The following is a 22,953-nucleotide window of genomic DNA, read 5'->3' as shown; positions in this document are numbered from 1 at the left end:
ACAGATACGTCATGTCGGTGTTTATTGATGTAGCTTTGCTTACATTCTTATAACTGTAAAGCGACTTTTAGGTAATACAGTATTCAGAAAGTGTAGCCAGTGCTCATACATTACATATGTCAGACTATTCTCAAAATGTGTAAGTAATTAATCTGTATATTGTTGCTGCATGTATATTGTTGCTTTCTTTTTCTACATTTTTCTTTAGATCTGCACAGGTCTGAGAGCGGGGACCCTACAGATCAGCTGTTGTGGGACATTTACATGCTGTGATCCATACAATGTATAACAGTGAGTTTTGGTACTGCATTAGTGTCCCATTGAAGTCTATAAGGCATTGCTGTAGTCTATAGGACAGTGCTGTAGTCTATAGGATAGTGCTATGGTCTATAGGGTAGTGCTATGGTCTATAGGGTAGTGCTATGGTCTATAGGGTAGTGCTATGGTCTATAGGACAGTGTTGTAGTCTATAGGACAGTGCTGTAGTCTATAAGACAGTGCTATGGTCTACAGGACAGTGCTGTAGTCTATAGGACAGTGTTGTAGTCTATAAGACAGTGCTGTAGTCTATAGGACAGTGCTTTAGTCTATAGGACAGTGCTGTAGTCTATAGGACAGTGCTGTAGTCTATAGGACAGTGCTGTAGTCTATAGGACAGTGTTGTAGTCTATAGGACAGTGCTGTAGTCTATAGGACAGTGCTTTAGTCTATAGGACAGTGCTGTAGTCTATAGGACAGTGCTGTAGTCTATAGGGCAGTGCTGTGTTGTAGTCTATAGGACATTGCTGTAGTCTATAGGACAGTGTTGTAGTCTATAGGACAGTGTTGTAGTCTATAGGACAGTGCTGTAGTCTATAGGACAGTGCTGTAGTCTATAGGACAGTGTTGTAGTCTATAGGACAGTGTTGTAGTCTATAGGACAGTGTTGTAGTCTATAGGACAATGCTGTAGTCTATAGGACAGTGCTGTAGTCTATAGGACAGTGCTGTAGTCTATAGGACAGTGCTGTAGTCTATAGGACAGTGTTGTAGTCTATAGGACAGTGTTGTAGTCTATAGGACAGTGTTGTAGTCTATAGGACAGTGTTGTAGTCTATAGGACAGTGCTGTAGTCTATAGGACAGTGCTGTAGTCTATAGGACAGTGCTGTAGTCTATAGGACAGTGCTGTAGTGTATAAGACAGTGCTATAGTCTATAGGACAGTGCTGTAGTCTATAGGACAGTGCTGTAGTCTATAGGACAGTGCTGTAGTCTATAGGACAGTGCTGTAGTCTATAGGACAGTGCTGTAGTGTATAAGACAGTGCTATAGTCTATAGGACAGTGCTGTAGTCTATAGGACAGTGCTGTAGTCTATAGGACAGTGCTGTAGTCTATAGGACAGTGCTGTAGTCTATAGGACAGTGCTGTAGTCTATAGGACAGTGTTGTAGTCTATAGGACAGTGTTGTAGTCTATAGGACAGTGTTGTAGTCTATAGGACAGTGCTGTAGTCTATAGGACAGTGCTGTAGTCTATAGGACAGTGTTGTAGTCTATAGGACAGTGTTGTAGTCTATAGGACAGTGTTGTAGTCTATAGGACAGTGTTGTAGTCTATAGGACAGTGCTGTAGTCTATAGGACAGTGCTGTAGTCTATAGGACAGTGTTGTAGTCTATAGGACAGTGTTGTAGTCTATAGGACAGTGTTGTAGTCTATAGGACAGTGTTGTAGTCTATAGGACAGTGCTGTAGTCTATAGGACAGTGCTGTAGTCTATAGGACAGTGTTGTAGTCTATAGGACAGTGTTGTAGTCTATAGGACAGTGTTGTAGTCTATAGGACAGTGTTGTAGTCTATAGGACAGTGTTGTAGTCTATAGGACAGTGCTGTAGTCTATAGGACAGTTCTGTAGTCTATAGGACAGTGCTGTTGTCTATAGGACAGTGCTGTAGTCTATAAAACAGTGCTATGGTCTATAGGACAATGCTGTAGTCTATAGGACAGTGCTGTAGCTTATAGGACAGTGCTGTAGTCTATAAGACAGTGCTATGGTCTATAGGACAGAGCTGTAGTCTATAGGACAATGCTGTAGTCTATAGGACAGTGCTGTAGCTTATAGGACAGTGCTGTAGTCTATAAGACAGTGCTATGGTCTATAGAGCAGTGCTGTAGTCTATAGGACAGTGCTGTTGTCTATAGGACAGAGCAGTAGTCTACAGAACAGTACTGTAGTAGATACAGCTGCTGCAACTCATAGTACAGTGAGTGAGTTGCATGTAAACATAACTGGGAGTTGCACTGTCCAGAGATATGGTTGATCTGTGCGGGTCCTGGCTGTTGGACCCACATACACGTAATATTGATGGCCAATTCTAAGGATAGATCATCAATATTAGAAATGCGGATAACCCACTTAAACATAAACAGAGAAATGTCACTCAGTCTGTTCTACATAGTTGGAGTTGTTTGGTGGCCCTAAGTAAGATGAAACCTTATTGTAGGCAGATCTATAGTAAGTGTCAAATCCAGAGAACTCTGAGAAGTAGATAGTGCATGATGTTACTAATAACTAGTGATAAATAACAATGGTAGGAATTGATCAAGGCTTCACAGCTGAAAAGCTATAAGACAAAATATAAAGTTATACTACATTTGCAGTCTATCCACATCTGTCCAAATTCCCGTTTTATATCTTGGCCTTCACCCTTAAATAATTTCCATTCAGACCAATCTTCAGTCTTTAATCAATCAGCTTCCCTTTTTATGATTTTCATTACCCTTCCAAACCTCTGATTCAGCCACATTTTTATTTCATATTCCTGTAATTTCTAAACTTGACTGCTTCAGCTGTTATTTTCCAGGTTTCTCTTTTATCCTTTTTTATTTTTGACCTAGCTATGAGCTGATTTATACTTTCTTTAGCTAAAGCTTTTGCTCCCATGCAGATATGTATATAGCCGAGGTCTTCACCTGCTCGGGATTTTGGTTTGCTTCTCATGGCAAGTTTGCTCTAACCTTAACTAGAAATCCTCAGCCAGATACAACTATAAAGTACATTATAACATTGACATTAAGCTGGTAAAAATATTTTTAAAGGGGAAATGCCAACAATATATATGATAGAGGATCACATTGCTTCCCGTACGACTGGTATGTTGGACCATAACTAATATTCAGAAGGAGCTGCTTATATAAAGAGTGCAAACTGATGTAGTGTTGCTTAGAGATTTGTTATAATAAAATCTGACACATTTTAAGCAACAGGCCATTGTGTTCTGCATATTACATGTAGTCACATATCACAGGCTCTACCAGCATAATCTTCCTACTTGTATTTATTACATACAGTATGAGAGTATTATTTTGACTAGATTTAACAATGAAGCAAATGTACTGGAATGTGTGGAATATTACATTCATATTTGACACTGCCTTATTATTCTTTAAAATGATATTTTCTGGTGAAGCAGTTTCCTACATATACAGTACATGGCCATTTAGTAGACTGGACTGAAATTCCATCCTATGTTCTGGAAATCACATGTAGTCAAAGGCTCTATCAATGCAACCTCTTTACATACAGTATAAGAGTACTATTTTTACTAGATTTAACTATGATAAAAATTCAGTAGATTTCTGATGACAATGTCTTAGGGCAGGTTCGCATCTGTGCCCAGTCCCCGCTTTAGCCAATCTGGCGGGTTTCTGCCTTTTTACCCAAGAAACTAGATTAAGAGACGAAAACCTGGCAGTCAGTTTTCAAACCAATTCACTTGAATGGGTTTGCAAAGTGACCTCCCGTGTGTGTCTTCTGCCTTTCCGCGACAAAACCATTTTTTTTAACCGGACACAAAGTCTTGCATGTCTGACTTTGTGTCCCGTTAAAAAAAACAAAACATTTCGCTGCGGAGAGGCAGAAGACACACACGGGAGGTGACTTTGCAAACCCATTCAAGTGAATGGGTTTGAAAATTTTTCGCCGAGTTATCATCCCCTGTCCAGTTTCTCAGAGCAGAAGACGGAAACCCACCGGATTGGCTAAAGGGGAGACCGGGTGCAAGTGTGAACCCGCCCTTAGATATACAGTACTTGTTGCTCCAGGTGACTTTATAAAATTATGTAAGCAGTCATATGTGTTAGGATTCTCAGTGTGTATTCTCTTCATTGAAGTTCTGCTTGTTACTGTTGCTTTAAGGTTGCCATACTGATACAAGATGCTTTCTCTGACTCTGTAGCTTGTCAGAACTCTGACTCTGAGCCCAACAGTGGCTGAAGAGGAATATTTATGGTCTGTTTAAAATTAACTAGGTGCCAGTTAATAGTTAGACTTCAGTGTTCTGTTATACCTGTTTGTTTGCTGTTATACTGACCTTGGCTTGTTTACTGGATATTCCCTTGCCTTCTGATTTTGGCATCGACTGTGTACTCTTGAACTGACCTCAGCCTGCATATATTTACTCTTTTGATTCCACTCCCTGGTCTGACCTGCATAGGGAGTATTGCTGTTGATTTTATTTTCAGATTGTAGAGGAATTAACACTGAGGTTCAGGGGTGATAACTAGGGCAGATCCTGCAAAGACCATGGCTGGTCTGGTGAAGTCATCTGAGCAACCTTAGACTCTATATCCCAGTGGTGTGTAGGATTTGGGTGGCTTGTTCTACTATTCAATGGTATCAGCCTGTCTCTTCATTTTTAGAAGTTGCTCCTCAAACAATATCATAACAACATGTGTACATGACTAGCAACACTATATCTGATCATTATATGACTTGTACTCTGTATTTTTCACCAATTTCCCTATCTGTAGCCTTATATATAGGACTCTCGGTTTTCCCTGAGCTTGGTAGGCACAGATTAGCTGTTGTATTGTTATATGTGTCTCTCTGCTTGTATATCACTTCGCTCCTCCTTCTTCCTAAACTTATATTGGCAGCTTGTAATCTGATCCTTCAGTTAGTTGACAGACTGACTTATATCTCCAAGGGTAGACTTAGCAGAGAACTGAGATAAGGAAAAAGTTTGTTTTTGTACCATGTTAGCCAGTGGGTATGAAATATAAAAAACAAAAAAACTTGGAAGTCTTCAGTAGTTGATACCTTTTTTTATTGGCTAACTATTAGAGATGAGCGAACAGTAAAATGTTCGAGATTCGATATTTGTTTCGAGTAGCCCCTCAATATTCGACTACTCGAATCGAATATCGAACCCTATTATACTCTATGGGGGGAAAATGCTCGTTTCAGGGGTAGGCAACATTCGATCAAATTATACTTACCAAGTCCACGAGTGAGGGTCGGGCTGGATCCTCCGAGCAGTCTTCTCCTTGCAGCGTCCCCACGGCATCTTCTGGCTCTGAATTCACTCTGCCAGGCATCGGGCCTGGGCAGAGCCGACTGCGCATGCCCGCACTACAAGCAGACATGCGCAGTCGGCTCTGCACAGGCCCGATGCCTGGCAGAGTAAATTCAGAGCCGGAAGCTGCACAGAGAAGACTTTTAAAGGTAGGAGAAGAACCAGCGTTGATTGGCCGGAAGAAGATGAGAGCTTCGAAAGCTTGTAATCTGTCATCATTATTAGTTAGCCATTTAAAAAAGGTATCAACTACTGAAGACTCAAGTTTTTGTTTTTTTATATTTCAGAGCACTGAGAGTGAATGATCAGTTTTGGAGAGAGGTAAAAGGAGAAAAGGGGCCGATAAGTGGAAAAATAGGCGTGTTCTTTAAAAAAAAATTGATACAAAATACTGATTTGATAGAAAATTGAGAAAATAAAAACTTGGTAACTTATCTGAAACTTGTAATAGCCTTTGCTATTATCAAATGCTATAACCATATTTCTGCAAGAATGGTATTTTTACAAAAACACGGTCATTGCTTTTTTTTGCATTAAAACTATTATACCAAACCATGTAGTCATGTACTAGGACCAATCATCTTCAAAAATTGTAAATAAAAATTTGTCTTGCACCTTAATAGAAAAAATAAACAATAAAAAACATACAAAGAACTATATATGTAGAGGTATGTTTATGCATTCTCTGACCATATTGGTTTACATATAGTACATCTCCATACATGTTATATGTCCATACAGAAACACATTAAGTACTGCATTTATGTATTTGTAAATGACTAGAACAGAACTTCCAATGTGTCCCAAAATCATCCTTTTTGTAACAAATGTTAGAGTGGATTTCTACCCAAAATGTAAAACAGGCTACATACTGTAATAGTGATTCAAGAGTAAGAGCTGTAACCAATATTTTTATTGGCATTTTTCCATTCTGTTGTAGTGTTCATATGCACAAAAGGGACAACTGGAACATTGGTTCTAATTTTTGATTTAGTTTCCCAGAAACTGAAGACCAACTATTATTTTGTCAGTATGTGCTATCAATAAAAAAGTTTTATGGTTGCTGAGAAGCTAATTCAAAGATGACATTGAAATCAATGGGCTGTCAAGGTAATGCATGGGTGTGCTGGGTCCTCAAGAGTGAGAGATGTTCTTTGTAGCAGCTCTCCATTCTGGCTAATAAATGATGGCCCTGAATGTGGGACCCTCCATTATCAGCTTTCATTGCTGTAAGACTGTATTCAACTGAATACAGAGAAGACAGACACCAGATGAAATCATTTTTGGGAGACTCAAATATGTGTGATCAAATTTGGCCAATTTTTAGTATAAACCTAGTCATATATGTTCAATAGCTGTCAGTGAAACAGCTCATTCAGCTATCAGCTATTTCTCTAACAGATGCATGATCAGTCTGGCAGAGCAGATATGTCTTCTGAAGGGTGACATGGGGTTAAAGAGGACTTATGATCATCTACAACAACAAGTCCATTTCTTTTCATCACTTAATAGTTGTTGCTCCACTGATTCTGGCACAGTTGGAATTTTTCCTCTAGTCCCCACCATTCATGAGCAATCAATGTTGTTAGTTTTGGTGTCTGATATGCTATTTAGCCTTTGTATTACTGGATGGCAGAGCAAGGAAGGAACAAACAAGGGGAGTGATTCTGAGCTCTGACATTGGCTGCCTTTGATTGGAGCTTGGAAGCACATTGCCTGACACCGCCCTTCTGACATTACAGATTTTAAATAGTACATCAGACACCAAAATTAAATTCACTTGTTGCTCGGGAATGACCGGGACTAGAGAGAGAAAACAAACACTGGAATCAGTGGAACCTTTTCCACCATGTGAACTCTCCATTTGGCAAGCCACAATGGGATTCTGATGCAGTGCACCGGCAGCCCGTCGCGCCATTCTGCTCCTGATTAGGCCTGAATGAATGGACCTAATCGGGAGTGAGCCTCGCGCCGCGGAATCCATGGGAAGATAGGGCATGTTGCTTCATTTTTTCCGCTAGCTAAAAAAAATCGCTGGTGGGAAAAAGAAATGTCTCCGATTGAAATGAATGGAAGCCTTTTTTGCAGGTGGATATTGAGGCAGATTCCGCCTCAAAATCCACCTGCAAAAAACTCTGTGTGAACTAGCCCTAACACACACTAAGAGGTTGAAGTGCTGGAGGAGTTCTGAATGGGGAGATGGGCGTAAGCTGCTGCCAAACACCTGTTAGTGGCTTACCTCCCTTTAAAATAAAGGATCGGACATGCTGAAATTCAACATACCCGATCATTTTTTATCTAATAAATGTCAGCCATACATCCATAACCTATTAAATAGTTGGCCGTTGTCTCTGAAACCTGCAGATTCAGCCACCCTTAATGTAATGTGTTTTCATAGACATCATCCATATTTAAACATAATAAATACAACAATATGGCTGCACTTCCTGTTATTTTCTGAAACCATAAAAGTTCACAAAAAGGATATAAATGTTAAAAGTTCCATTTTACATATAGCACATGCCTGGCCAGAATAATGCACTGTAGAGAAGGAATTATTTGATCTATTATAGTGTTATATTTGCTCTTGTATGGCACATCCTAGGTCATGTAGACATTATGTTTTTGCAGAGAATATTATCTAGTGCCATCCGATAAGTTTTAAACATCTTTTTACAGTCTTTTGGCTTTTAAAAAGCCAAATATATTTTAAATCTGTGCAATGGTCAAGGTTGATCTTCAGGTGATAAATTAATAGTGTATAAATATACATGGCACATATAGGAACGTACCTTGTCTGGTATATTCATCTGCTTCTCTGTGAACCAGGTCTTTCACCCGGTTTCCATAGAGCAGCCGTGAAGAATCATGATCAAAAGCTTTCAGGGTTTCACTGGAGCTGTACGATTTTTGTGTTGGCACTCTACAGTCATCATTGTCCACCGAAGAATTTGTGTAACGTCTTTCTTTGTCTCGCCGGCTCTTTGTCAAGGAACAATAAGGCCTACGTTCTTTTACATCCATATTAAGTTCATTCTGTGCCCACAACAGTCCAACTTACTTGAAAATTGCTTCACACACTTGAATTGTCTACACAGGAGACACAAAAGCAAATAGTTACTCAATAAAATAACAAATCAAATGACCATGACTGCCATATACAAACTGTTGTGATGTTTTGGGATCTCATAGAAAATGATAGCCCGCTATATTCAGCCTGACATGATACACACTGCTTACAACTGGGACATAAAAAGAAGATTCTGGCTTTGTGGGGCAACACAAAAGGAAAAAGCAAGCATTGTAGGCTGCAACCATTACAAGAGAAGAGGCTGTGCATACAAAAAGTTACAGCAGATACACATTTCTGGCATAGATAGGAAAACAATTTTATGCTATTAATATGTCATTTTATATGAAAAAGGTTTAGTTGCTGGGATGATTTGTTAAAATAATAATTTAGGGTAAGTTCACACAGAGTTTTTTGGTCAGGGTTTTGGCATTGTTTTTTTTATTTATTTTTTTTTAGGCGTTGTTCGAGGAGTTTCCTGATCCGTTTCCTCTTGGGATGTGGTCATGAATTATATTTTAAAAAACCACCTGGCGTTTCCTGATCAGGTTTTTTCCAAAGTTCAAGTTCCGCTTCAGGTTTCTGACCAAAAAATTGTGAGCAGGAAAAACTGGCTCACATTGACTCGCATTGAAGCCGTGAGCCGTAAAATGTTCAGGCTTCAAAAAAGAATGAACATCTCACTTCTGTTTTTCCGTTAGCGGAAAAGACTCAGAAACGTTTTGTATACTTTGAATGGTGAGGCGTTTTTTGGTTCAAGGTTTGGAGGCGGATTTCTGCCAAAACCCTGACAAAAAAACTCCATGTGAACTTAGCATCATATACTCAGATAATATAATATATGCATTGCTGCAGTGGTCGATGAATGATGTCATAGACTATAACTAGTATAAAAATTTTGCTTCGTGCTTCCACCCAAAACATTATAAAACTTGTAACTTGTAAGATAACAGGTTATTGTACCCCAGTGTGCACTGCACAAGCTACAGAGAAATCTATACAAAACAGGTCCTGACAACCTATGGTGAAAATCTGTAGCCATTGTCATAAATTCTGATTTATTGTGATTATATTGACCTGTCAAATGAAAAAAATGCTTAAGCTAAGAACTAAGTCTACTAGTTCCTCCAAGAATATTTGACTGTGACCATCATGTTACAGAGGACATTACAATGATATGCAATATACCTTTGTTATATATGTTTGTATTTTGGAGAGCAACCACCTTGAAATGATATGCAAATGAGGCATTTGGCGCACTGGGTGGGCCTTCAGCTCCTTGTATCGCTGACCCTTCCATCTCCTGCTTATGCCACGCCATGAAATGAAAGATCCTCCCATTGCTATAATATCCTACTTGAGAAGCAATAGCAGTGCTCCAGAAGCTGAAGACCTTCCTCCAGTGCACTAAATGCCCCATTCATACATCAGTTCAAAGTTGGTTTTCTCCAAATCTACAAACGTTGCATACATAACAAAGATGTTTTATTTATGACTGTAATGTGCTCCGCAACACAATGGCGACAACTGAATATGTGTGGGGAGTTGGAAGGCTCCCTTTAAAATAATAGGTAATCTCTTGTAACTGGCATACTGGTATGAAACGTAAGCTACAATGTTGCAACATGTCACGTATCAAATGGTCTGCACGAGGCATAATGTAGAAAAATAATACTTTGATAACTGAGCTCTTGATCATTAGGATAAGGTGAAATTTTCCATAAAATGTTACTAAGAAAGTGAAAACATGTGTGCATATAGCCACACTATGAAAGAGCCCCCCTATAAATATGCACACAGTGATTTAGTTGAAGCCTATTCATGTGTTTTACATAATGGGAAAGATACCCCGCACAAATCATGATGGAATGTGCTGTACAGTAAAGCTGAAACCAAATATACTCTTAAAGTGGTGGGTAAGAAACGCCAAGTGCTACATGTCTTGGTCCATAAAACTGGTGGTAATTTGACTGAGGTATACTAATATTATGTGAAGGAAATTAAACTTGATCTACAAAGTTTTGCTTACATGTCAAAGTTTTTCTACAATTCAGCGAGATTTGCTGAATTTGAGTTTGAGGACAATTTGAGTTTCAGCTCCAAACCTGCAATAAACATTACATGAAAATTGAGCAATCCCACAAATGTCAGATGTGCATTCTAGTTTTTACAAGGACCTCTTGACTACCACTGATAGTTATTATCAGGTGCCAAATAAAAGAAGGTTCGAGCCTGTCGAATTTCAATGTCTAGTGTTGGTTTATTCCCCTCGTCCATTGAAATCGGTTTATTGTGAAGTTAGGAGAAATACCTGTCAGCTAACAGCCATCTACTGTGTATGTTTGACCCTATCACCCCCTCCTCCCTAAAGCTATAACCTTTTTACTTCTCTGTTCACATCAGGGCTTTTCTGTTTATTTCATTTCTGTTCAATGTGCAAGGAAGACTGAAAAATTTTGAATGGGGTGGAATTATTTTAAAAATTATACCATTTTCATATGGATTTTATTTTTATGCCATTTACCATGCAGTAAAAATAGGATAATACCAAACTTATATATATTTCTGTTCATGTTTTAATCTTTTTTGCAGGTATATATGTTTTTATTGATATCATTTTAGAGAATGTTTGATGCTTAAATCACTAAGCACTGGTTTTGAGAAGTGAAATAGCTATTTGTTTATGATTTTTTTATTTGTCTATTGGCTTTTATGTGTCTAGGAGGGTTGAGCCGATCTTGACTTTTCAGGATCGATTTTAAAAATCCAATTTCCGATCATTTTTCATTCGAACCCGATCTCGATCCCAATTCCGATCCCAATGCAAGTCAATGGGATTTTTTTATTAATCGGAGATCGGATTTTAAAAGCAATCCTATTCACTATACAGCATGGAATCTAACGATTGAACGCTTTAATTGTTAGAATCCACGCTGTGTAGTGAATCACTAAGTAGCCAGAGGATTTTTATTAATCCTCTGGCTACTTAGTCCCCCCTGGTGTCCACTTACCTGCAGAGATGGCTGCTCCAGTGTCCTTCTTCGCCTCGCTGCCGCACCACGCTGCTCTTCTCGCCTCGCTAGCCCCTGCCTCCCAGATTAGGAGAATGTGGGTGGGTACTTGGAGGGGAGACGTCACGTCTCCCCGCCCTGTACCCACCCACACTCTCCTAAGCCTCAAGCCCTGCATTCCTAGCTCTGGGAGGCGGCGGCAGCGAGGCGAGAAGAGCAGCGTAGAGCGGCAGCGAGGCGAAGGAGAACACCGGGCACCGGAGCAGCCATCTCTGGAGGTAAGTAGCTACTAGAGATGTTAGTTTAGTCTCCCATTAGAATGAATGGAAGGAGCCGACGCGCAGGGGGTTAAGGCTGTGTGCTGGCTGCTTCCATTCATTCCTATGGAACCGCAGCGGAGCCTTCACATTGAGTGTGAAGACTCCCTACTCTACTCAGAATGAGCGGAGCGTATACTCAGTGTGAAGGCTAAGCAAAGCATTGTGGGAAATAGTACCAATCTCGATCCCACCTAAAAAGATCGTGTTCGGAATTCTGATCGCGGTCATGAAATTTTCTCGATCGCCGATAGGAATCCGATCTTTTCTGAATACGATCGCTCAACCCTAGTGTCTAGGGATAGAGTAATTTTTAAAACTTTTTTTTATCTCTCTATAGAATGCTTAAACCTGTGATCATTACACTGCCATAAACTGCAATATTGTACTTCAGTCTATGTTAAAATCCCTGCACTATTATCAAAGCCTCCCAGAGGCAAGCATAATAGTTATATTATTATAGCAGGCCTAGTAACCTTGAGAAAGATACCGGCTAGCATTGCAACCAACAGGCTCATACAACCTTGCCATGTGGGAGATGTTTGAAGGGTGGGAAGTGAAAGTAAATTGAATCCCTAAGATGCTGTGGTCAAATGTGAGAGGTTCAAGTCTCTCTGATCAGAGATGTCAACTAGAGATGAGCGAGTACCCATAGGAATTAATGGAAGCAGATTTTGCTGGCGTCTGGCCGCTTAACCCCCTGTGTGCTGGCTGCATCCATTCATTCCTAAGGGAGTGTGCCATTCGAAATGGGAGTACTTGCTCATCTCTAAACTGTAGACACTTCCACTGGCTCTCTGCTGTATATAAAGTCCCAACATGCACTGTACCATTATGAATGGGTTTTAAGGAGCCTATACACCATAAGCAGTTGCTGGTTGAACAAATGTTACTCCCGACTCCCCATAAATAAATATATGTGTATATATATATATATATATATATATATATATATATATATGCTCTGTTTGGTCTAGCTTACATATGTAGTGAATGAGAAGATTGGAGTATGCAATCTCTGCAAAAACAAAAGAATTAAGCATAAAAATTGAACATTCCCAATCCTTCTTTCTTCAGACGTCATCTATCAGAGGAACATCAGAAGGCCCCTGTACACATAAGAATCATGAAGGTCGGACAACATTTCTCTAATATGAATAGATGTCTCTAGACAAAAGCTATTCCGACTGAGAAATGCTTAGTGTCCCAAATCCTTCCTTAAAATACTCATACTAAAAGTTTTGGTTCCATTGTAACTCACTGGAAAGATGAAAAATTTTGAACTAAACAGAAAATAAAGTCAAAGAGGTATATAGAGTGATAAAGTGCAAATTAGAGCAATATTCCATGGAAAATGCAGCTGGAAATATGTAATATGCTGTGGATACTTTACTTAGGCGAGTTTATGAATATCATATAATATGAATGATGTTACCAGGTCAGCTGGATGCATAGAAAATGAACATGCCTCAAAGCAATGTATTCAAGGCAATGAATTTTTCTGCACACTTGCAATCATTATTGTGAAGTCGGAGCTGTAACTTCAACACCGCCTTGTAATATTGAACCCATTAAATATATCATATTTCAGTAATAACAGATGTATATCCTAGCAAACATTAAAATAATGAACAAAATATTGTATAATATCTGTACATGCCTAATATGCATAATAAAATGGGTAACAATTAGAGGACAAGTCACTAGCAGAGATGAGCGAGTAGTACTCGAGTAGGTATTCGATCGAATACTACGGTATTCGAAATACTCGTACTCGATCGGGTACCACTCGCTGTTCGAATGTAAAAGTTCGATGCAGAACCAGCATTGATTGGCCAAATGCTATACAGTCGGCCAATCAACGCTGGTTCTTCTCCTACCTTTAGAAGTCTTCCCGTGCAGCTTCCCCACGGCGTCTTCTGGCTCTTCATTCACTCTGCCAGGCATCGGGCCTGGGCAGAGCCGACTGCGCATGTCTGCTTGTAGTTCGGACATGCGCAGTCGGCTCTGCCCAGGCCCGATGCCTGGCAGAGTGAATTCAGAGCCGGAAGATGTTGCGGGGACGCTGCAAGGAGAAGACTGCATGGAGGATCCAGCCCGACCCTTACTCGTGGACTTGGTAAGTATAATTTGATCGAACGTTGCCTACCCCTGAAATGAGTATTTTCCCCCCATAGACTATAATAGGGTTCGATATTCGATTCGAGTAGTCGAATATTGAGGGGCTACTCGAAACAAATATTGAACCTCAAACATTTTACTGTTCGCTCATCTCACTAGTCCTTACTTCTCTGTTTTCGGAAATATTAGTCGGCACAAACAACCAACTGGTAACACCCATTTGTTAGTTTCTAGTGGAAATAATGGAAGAATTGCGGATTTATAAGAAGATGCCCCAGAAGTATTTCATGGGGAATACAAGTATTTATTAAAACAGACTTGTCAATAATTCTGATAGATCCTCTTTAATACTTTGCTTTGTTTGTACAGTTCTTCCATATTGACCTCTCATCTTTTATTCAACTCTCACCGCGATGCACTCTGAATGCTATGCCGACAAATACAGCATATGTGAGCTGCCATAATGTAATACAAAATGCTTCACTTTTTTCTCTGTCATTCTCTATAGTGTCTGATCTGTCCTAGAATACAAATGAGCATGCATACTCTGATCTAGCAGAGACTGTTGGGAAATATGAGGTCAGAACTTTAAAGATCCAAAAGAAGCGTGAATGTATTTCCTGAACGTAATGCAAGATTGGTATGGTGGCAATAGTATTGTTTCAAGGATGGATGTCTCAAGAGGTATCGATGTACTTATTATAGGAAAAAAAAGTTGTCAGCTATTATTATTTGAGAAAGTGATGTGTCTTGCAGAAAAAAAAAAAAGATGTCTTGTAGGAAAAATGGATTCATATACAATATATACCATGTCGCAGTGCCCCTTTTTCGGTAACCTAGTATGTATTTATACTATGGCAGATCCCTTTTTTTTTTCTCTTGTATTTTTTTGTATTGAGATAAATATTGAAAGTCATCCCGTTCCACCGAAACTTCAGCAGATAAAAATGTCTTTGGAAACTTTTAAAGTTGAACCATATGTCCATTGCTAACAAAACACACTTTGGGAGATATATCAAGCACTGTACTCCAGAAATCTGATGTTAAAAAAAGGTGTAAAAATAAGCCTGTCACTTTTTGAAGTGCACAAAAAAATTGTATCTTTTTGCAGCTTTTGTACGTATATGCGTATAGAACGGTATGTGTGGTTAGCCCGTCTCCAGATTTAGCAACTGACTTCTTAAAAAGTTGCAAAATTTATTGCTATCTTACTCCAGTAAGTGAGGAAAGCCAGGGCCCCCAGATTCCAAAACCTGTTGCCATTCCTCAGTTACCATCAAAATGTAAAAAGGTTGTTCAGGATAAAATGATCATTTTAAAATAAGCTAAACATACTGCTCCTCCACACTTACCGTATATACTCAAGTATAAGCCAAATTTTTCAGCCCAGTTTTTGTGCTGAAGAAGCCCCCCTCGGCTTATACTCGAGTCAGCAAAAAAAAAAAAATTTTTTTTTTTTTTTTTTTTTTTTTAAGGAATGGGGGTCTATGACCAGCCACAATATTAGTGTATAGAATCTTCCATAAAATAGTGTAAAAAAAATAAAAATAAAAGTTCTAAATCACTCCTTTCCCTAGAATACATACAAAAGTAGAAAATGACTGTGAAACACATACACATTAGGTATCCCTGTGTCTGACCTGCCTAGTCTACTGAATATAGGGTATCTGCAGTGCTTCTGTTCCATCGGGAAGGGGTTAATAGGAGCACTGCAGATATATGCAGCCAGACTGAATTCCAAGTGGTGGAAGAAAAAACAGTCCTCAAGCTCAGGGAAGGGGCAGACAGACAACCAAAACACCCCTTCCCCAGCATCTACTGCACCCAAAAACTCCGACCATTTTAATTTTTGAAATTTTCCAGTAGCTGCTGCATTCCCCCCCCCCCCCCCCCCTCGGCTTATACTCGAGTCAATAAGTTTTCCCAGTTTTTTTGTGGTAAAATTAGGGGCCTCGGCTTATATTCGGGTTGGCTTATACTTGAGTATATACAGTATTACTTTACTGCTAAAAAAAAAATCTATATTTACCTAGATTGCTGTTGCACAATTTCTGATTTTCTGGTGATGTTACAGGAAACTTGTAGTTCCCCTTCCGAAAACAGAAAGTCACTTAACTAATTTGACGTCTGCTAGTCACCCACACCCGCATAGTAGAATGGGAGTATGATGGGGTGGATTCGGGGGGTTAAGTTAGTTAGGAAGGACTAGTAGTGGGCTGGCTAGCTAGGGAAACAGAGAGGGGGTGTGAGTGAGAAAGGAAGGGGGAGGGAGTGAGTGGGAGTGAGAGATGGTGTCAGTCAACTCTGTGTTAGGATCCTGTTTTGTTGAACCCTTTTGCTTTGCCAGCAGTTAAGATGGGATTTTTTGTGGTTCCTGCCTGTAACATCACCCTGGTTTCCTGATGCCTGATTATTTAACATGTGTGTATGTGATTACCCAGTTTTCGGAGTATTGTTTCAGAAGCCTGCCTTCTGCCAGTCTCAAACTCTAACCAATTGTTTCAAGTTGGTTATCTGGTACCTTAGAACAACTTCCAGCAAGCCCTCCCACTGCTAAAGACTATTGCCATCTACTGACCCATTGTAGCTGTGGAACTACTATTTCTAGCAAGCCCTCCCACTGCTAAAAGATCTGCTATTTCCTGCCAAGCCTCTCTGCCTTCCACTGAGCTGCTTCTATGTCTGTCTGTTGTCTTGCTGTCCGTATACTCCCTGTTGCCAGCCCTTGGTCTCTGGAAAGACTAGTAAGGGTATTGTCCCACTCTGAAGCCCAAGTCATCATGGTAATTGTAGGAAAACAGAACAGGAAGATGTCCATGTAAACAAGTACAGAAGATTCCAGAAGCTCACAGAGAAACACCAAAATCTCTCAAAACACTGGTACTTGGGAACCCTTATTAACCTATTAATAGCACTAACAGACCTTTACTGACCTTTATTTTTTTGCCTGGAAAACCCCTTTAAGGTAAAGGGTTTGGGAGGGTTTACTAGCCAAACTATAGGATATATACTACCTTAAGCAACATCCAGCAGACACTTGCCAGGATAGAATAAAGCTTTCGTTTGTTCATTATTCTACTTCACAACATCAGTTTGTTTACATCTTCTTTCATGGCACCCATAAAAAGGTACAAGTGGTTTATTGGGGTAAAATGTGCTGACAGACGGCCTACAACTTTAGCCAACCCCACAAATAGCTGGCTCACCGGAGAGCAGATCCTGGAGACCATGGCTTCCGCTTTGGTTCCAATGAGTATGTCGATAAATCCGCAGACGTAGCACACCCATTGTTCACTATTATTGGTAGTAATAGTAGTCAGCAATTACCATAATTATCCCTATACCCATATTAGCCGTAAAGTTGTATGACAACAAATGACAATGTTTTATTTTGTGCAGTGAAAGTTACAGGCGAACTGTTAAAGAACGCTCACAGTGGTATACATTGAGTAATCATTATTTATATCCACATAAAACCGCCTTTCACTACCCGGAGCCACTGTATAACATACTACGGGCTTGTGCTAATGATTTTAAACATTCTTTTACGGCCTTGTCATTAATGTAGTGTTTACTTTCCCAATGTATTTTTTTAATATATCCACACTGCGCTAAATTTATGTTACACTATTTCACCAGTATTTATTTCATTTACGTTCATTTACCAAAAAACGTCGGACTGTTCTTTAGAAGCCACTTAACACGTATTAAATCTTTTAATCGCTGGTTGTTATCCTCCTCCAGATTCAATTGAAAGGCTAATTGCTCAATTTATTGCACACAAATGCACACGTAGCCCCAGGTGTTCTTTACACAAACACCAATGCGGAATTAACCCCTTCGCGGCGGTTCGCAGCTGTCACGGGGGCAACGCTTGCTAACGTGACCCATTTAATTTAGTAATACATAATAGACTCTTCTTATATTTACTAAGTGTTTTCCCCGAGCAATTTCATGTGACTGTATAGTCTGATATAAGGAAGGAACAAAGCTATATGTAGACGTGTTTCGACAGTCTTATAATCCGTTTTTTAATAATAGTGGTAAAAGATTAAATATGGATACAAGCAGCCCTTATTTGTACATGGCATGTTAAATTATTTGTGACACATCGACACTAAACTGACATGAAGGCTATACACTCCCACACAATATAACCAATTACGCCTTCGATGGCATGTGCTTAGAGTACAAGACCATACAAGTAATAGACAGTAATCCCATAAAGATATAGAGCTAGGTCAGATAAAGCAAATATAATGACAATAATTTCTGACTCAGGAGAATGTGCTGTCCAATTCCCTTTGAAAATGAAAAATAAATGGTATAGACTCATATATGTAATAGGTTGTGGTTTTTAGCCAATAGTGATACTAGTAAACAGGTCAGACGCAATGAAGGGCAATCTAATATAGTCATTGGTTTGCAGTTCATCTTTTTTTTTTTGGTTGTAACAGCATAAAAGGAAAGTTATTTTACAATGGAGGAACACGTTGTCCTGCTAATACTTGCAAGGACATATTATAAAAGCAGAAATAGGTGCTAACCTCTATAGTAAATTTAGGCTTTCTTTACAGTATTCCTTTGCCGAGTTTTCAGATGTCTCAAAACTCTGTACATGCAGACATTCTCATATTTTACTATAGATTTTTAACTAGCTGCCACATTCTGGACCCCCCCAAAAAATGTCATGAAAACTGCTGCCCTCCGATGTGTGTGGGTGATTCATTTCACTCTTCAGAAAATGTTTGGGTTATCATAAAAGTGTAAGAAACCTTTCACATTATGTTCCGGTGACCCGTTCCCATTTGCGCCTTTTTTTTTTTAGATTCTTTCAATCAAACAAAGGACTGGATTTTCCTTATATAATGTTGCTCTGCTATTTTATACAGAAATCCTATTCTCCAAAAAAAGACGTACCAGAGAAAAGATATTGAAAAGATTGTGTGAAAAGGACTTTCAATATATTCCTGCATGCAAAATATTTTACAGCCCTGGTACTCATTGTGCACAGGTAGGGAGTCTGTATGGGGGTGCCCGGGAAATAATGCTGCTATGGAACATTACAGTCACTCTCATTATACCATATATTAGATTTATATGGAACCTATAGAAAATAATAGCTTATACATTCATATACAATGTCGGAATGAGGGTCTTTGAGTCTGCTGAAGGAAACTATCTGAGGCTTCAGCCGCCATCCTTATAAAACATGTCTAGATCCATTTTTAATTGCATTGTAAATTTTTTTCTCTCTGCACAAACAGGACAGATGATCAATAAGGTGCAACAGGTTATATGGGTGAGATAACACACAGACAGACGTTCCTTAAAACCCTGGCAGTGAATGAATGTATATATGGGTCCAATTTTTTGACAAACCGAAAAAAAATGCTGATTACAAAAACTCCAAAACTACGTATTCTATATTTGTTCTATAGTGTGAGGAATGCTTAGACCCTATAAAAGTCAATGTTCTTGTTTTTAATCAGTGAGAATAGATCTAGAGTTAGGGGGCGTTCATGCTTGTGCCTATGTCTGCCCTGTGTCATTCCGCTGGGTTTCCATCCTCAGCCCTGAGAAACTGGACAGGGGACAGCTTCCCAGTGGTCAGTTTTAAAACCCATTCATTTAAATGGGATGTAAAAGCAAACCGCCGGTGTCTGCCTGCAGCCTCTCTGCAGGGAACCCAGATTTTATGGATGGAAACAAAGTCCTGCATGTCTGACTGCATGACCAAAGACCTGCATGACACAGGGTGGACATGGACGCAAGTGTGAACTCCCCCTTAGAGTCCTTTCCTATGATAGTTATGATGCAAAAAGTCCAATCTCTACAGTAATGAAGTGACATAACGCTATCAGTTCATTGATGTAGCAATTGGGACGTTTGGGAGCTTACGGCATCATAACCGACTATGATACAGTGATTCCTATTCACACGGTCGAGGTGAGTCTGGGTGCTACCACCCACACACAGACCTACGGACTAGACTCATTAGAGTTATGTCCGGTAAAAGCAAATCATTGGGTTGGGTCAAAAAAAAAAAAAAGAACTATGACATGAAATTTGGCCAGGTTTTTAATTTTTTTGGTCTGTTTAATGTTTAATTGTCCGTTAAAAACTGATGCAAAGCAGATGGCATCAAAAACAGACATAGACTGGTTGCAAAACAATTGCAAAATGCAATCATAATGGATTAATTAGTTAATTTTTCATTGTTGAGAAACGGACATAGGCCAGTACAATCCTTTACATGAATGCATTTGTTTTGTACACCTCAAGAGAAAATTTTTAGAATACTTCTAGGAATATTGGAACATATGCTTGAAAAATACTATTAATATTGGTTATTAACAAACTTCCCCACAAGTTTGTTCATGATATTCATGTATGGGGCCTAACACACGAATCTTCAAATCCTAAAATCTTACTAATAATTAAAGCACAGAGGTCTGATTTAGTTGATCGGGAAAGATGATGAAGTCTAAAATATTCCATACTTATCTAAATGCAAACATATTCTATTTGACATCTCATCTTCAGTGACACTGTACACATATTAATATTGAAATATTTCATTTCTACTCCAATGGAGTGAAAAGAGTTGAATGCAAGTCAAGTGCAAGCTGAATGACTGCGGCAATAAGTGTGCTGGGATACGTGCAGATTATTTTCAGGGGTTTTTTTTTTAACAAGAGGAGAGCCATTTGTCTTTTATACTTTCTTCCTTTTTTATTCATTCCTGAATTTGGCTTCAAAACGGTTTCCGCAAAACCTGTATGTGTGACGGCACCCTGACAATGGTTGCCCAAAAAGAGTCAAGGCTGGTCTCGCACACAACAGTTGCCCGTGTTTCTAGCCTTTGTTTTTTCTGTGTGCTGAAATGCTGCATCATGTTCATAATGAATCAACAACAGAGTATGAAAATTATCTTTTCACTTTTAACATTTTATTGCAGTTTTTAGGGTCAGTAGTGCTTTTATGAAAATGTCGAATAAACTAGTTATGGCATATTTTAGGAATTTGTCATCAAAAGGTTCTCAATCAACAGAGCCTCAAAAATGTCAGGAAAAATATTTTTACAAAATGACAATAAAAATATCTCTGCCAATAGTATTAAGCCATTCTTTGCCCCAATTAGTGCAGTTTGTAAGTCATACACAAAACTAAATATAAGTCAGAAGTGTCAGTTTTTTCTTTATACTTTGCTCACTTTTTGGATCCACTCCTTAGCAAATGTGCATCAAAATCTATGCTAATGTTTGTTGCACCCAAGAGTGCTAGTGATGTTGTAAGAAGATAACAGGCAGAGTTCTGGAGTCCAGATATATCAGCCCCAGGTTTCTGACAGAGCGGATCTGGAGTAGGCCTCAGCCCAGGTGTAAATCCTGGGCTCATTACTGGGCCAGAACAAGGCTGCATTACAGTGCAGTTCCATGAGGTGAAAGGAGGTGTGTTCTTCTGTCCTGTAACTCTGAGTCCCGTGAAACTATATTGTTCCTGTTTTTTTCGTGTGGCTGGAAGTAAGCCACACGTATAGTTAGGTTATCCGTTCTGTTTAGTTAGTTGCTCAGACGAGCAGGTTTCCGACGCCAAATCAATGACAAATTTTCAATGGGAGGCAGAGATTGCTGTAGGATGGTGAAAAAATAAGTGTCCTACTTGATCTTGCCATGGATTCCATGGCAGATTGTTACAGCAGAATCCATGGCTCGAGACTCCCTGCTGATTAGGCCCACTCCTCTTGGCCATGACCTTAGCATTGCAAAGCCGCAACTGAATGCTGATGCCCTGCACAGCGGAAAATGAAGCATAATTCCTCTTCATTTTCCACTATGTAAATGGCCATTTAAAAAGTTTAGATGTAAAAGTGTTACTACACAAATCACATTTTTGAACAAATAAAGTGACTTATTTTTGCAGCGCCCTTCCCATTTTTCTGAAAAAGGGTGTGTGGGGAGTGCATGCAGGGAGCAGGACCATCAGCAGGGCTGGCACCAGCACCCAACCAACCAAGGTAAGTGCTGTGGGGGAAAAGGCAATGAGGCTCCTTAGCAAGCATTTCTATCTATTCTCATTTCTTATTAAAAGCCAAGGGAGGGCAGCAGCAGGTAGTAAACCTCATTGATGGAAAGCAACACCACTTAAGCCCTTTTCTGCTCATATGCATAGGGCTAAAAAGACAATTTCTACAAGAATGGAGAAGCGGTCCTGAATAAGAAATATATAGTTGTAAACTGTGCTGAAAGCCCTACAAGGTACTGTGACTAGTTTATCTCAATTTTGTGCTGACAGACTCCCTTAAAGCTATATTAACAGGTGAATAATGGCTGCGTGACATCCATTTTTTTAAAAGAAGCATTAAAATCAACACACGTGAATGGGCTATATTCACATGACCATTATTGTAACAGATTGTCAAAATATAGCTCATGCCCTATTTTTGTCCATTTCCCTTCATACATTCAAATATATAGGGGATCATAATAAAAATGGGTACCCCACTGGTGCAAGACAGCTGTGAAAAATGAACTTTTGTCACAGCCATTTTGCACCTCACTAGTGTGAATGTAGTCTCACCCTCATCTAATGCCTTCATCCACCTTCCCTTATAGATTGTAAACAGATGTGGGCAGGGTCATCTTTCCTACACATATCAGATTAGCTAATTATATGTACTAGTTAGAGATGAGTGAGTAGTATTCAATCGAGTAGGTATTCGATCGAATACTATGGTATTCGAAATACTCGTACTCGATCAAGTACCACTCACTGTTCGAATGTAAAAGTTCGATGCAGAACCAGCATTGATTGGCTGAATGCTATACAGTCGGCCAATCAAAGCTGGTTCTTCTCCTACCTTTAGAAGTCTTCTCCGTGCAGCTTCCCCGCGGCATCTTCCGGCTGTTCATTCACTCTGCCAGGCATTGGGCCTGGGCAGAGCCGACTGCGCATGTCCGCTTCTAGTGTGGGCATGCGCAGTCGGCTCTGCCCAGGCCCGATGCCTGGCAGAGTGAATGAACAGCCGGAAGACGCCGCGGGGACGCTGCAAGGAGAAGACTGCATGCAGGATCCAGCCTGACCCTCACTCGTGGACG

The 22,953-nt window shown here is 39.6% G+C and overlaps 1 protein-coding gene across 16 annotated transcripts in view; it reads right to left on the bottom strand.

Annotated features, from left to right (window-relative positions):
* TENM3 (teneurin transmembrane protein 3) overlaps nt 1-22,953 on the bottom strand; it is a 949,896-nt gene that overhangs the window by 692,540 nt on the left and 234,403 nt on the right. For all 16 annotated transcript variants that reach the window (XM_075258516.1, XM_075258530.1, XM_075258522.1 and 13 more), the window contains exon 3: nt 8,126-8,423. In XM_075258516.1, coding sequence (XP_075114617.1) covers nt 8,126-8,357 — 232 coding nt within the window. In that variant the 5' untranslated portion in view covers nt 8,358-8,423. The remainder of the gene's footprint in view (nt 1-8,125; nt 8,424-22,953) is intronic.

Source organism: Leptodactylus fuscus, chromosome 1, assembly GCF_031893055.1.
Source record: "Leptodactylus fuscus isolate aLepFus1 chromosome 1, aLepFus1.hap2, whole genome shotgun sequence".
Taxonomy (NCBI): domain Eukaryota; kingdom Metazoa; phylum Chordata; class Amphibia; order Anura; family Leptodactylidae; genus Leptodactylus; species Leptodactylus fuscus.
The sequence above is the reverse complement of the archived record's forward strand: the minus strand, read 5'-3'. Positions and strand labels throughout refer to the sequence as shown.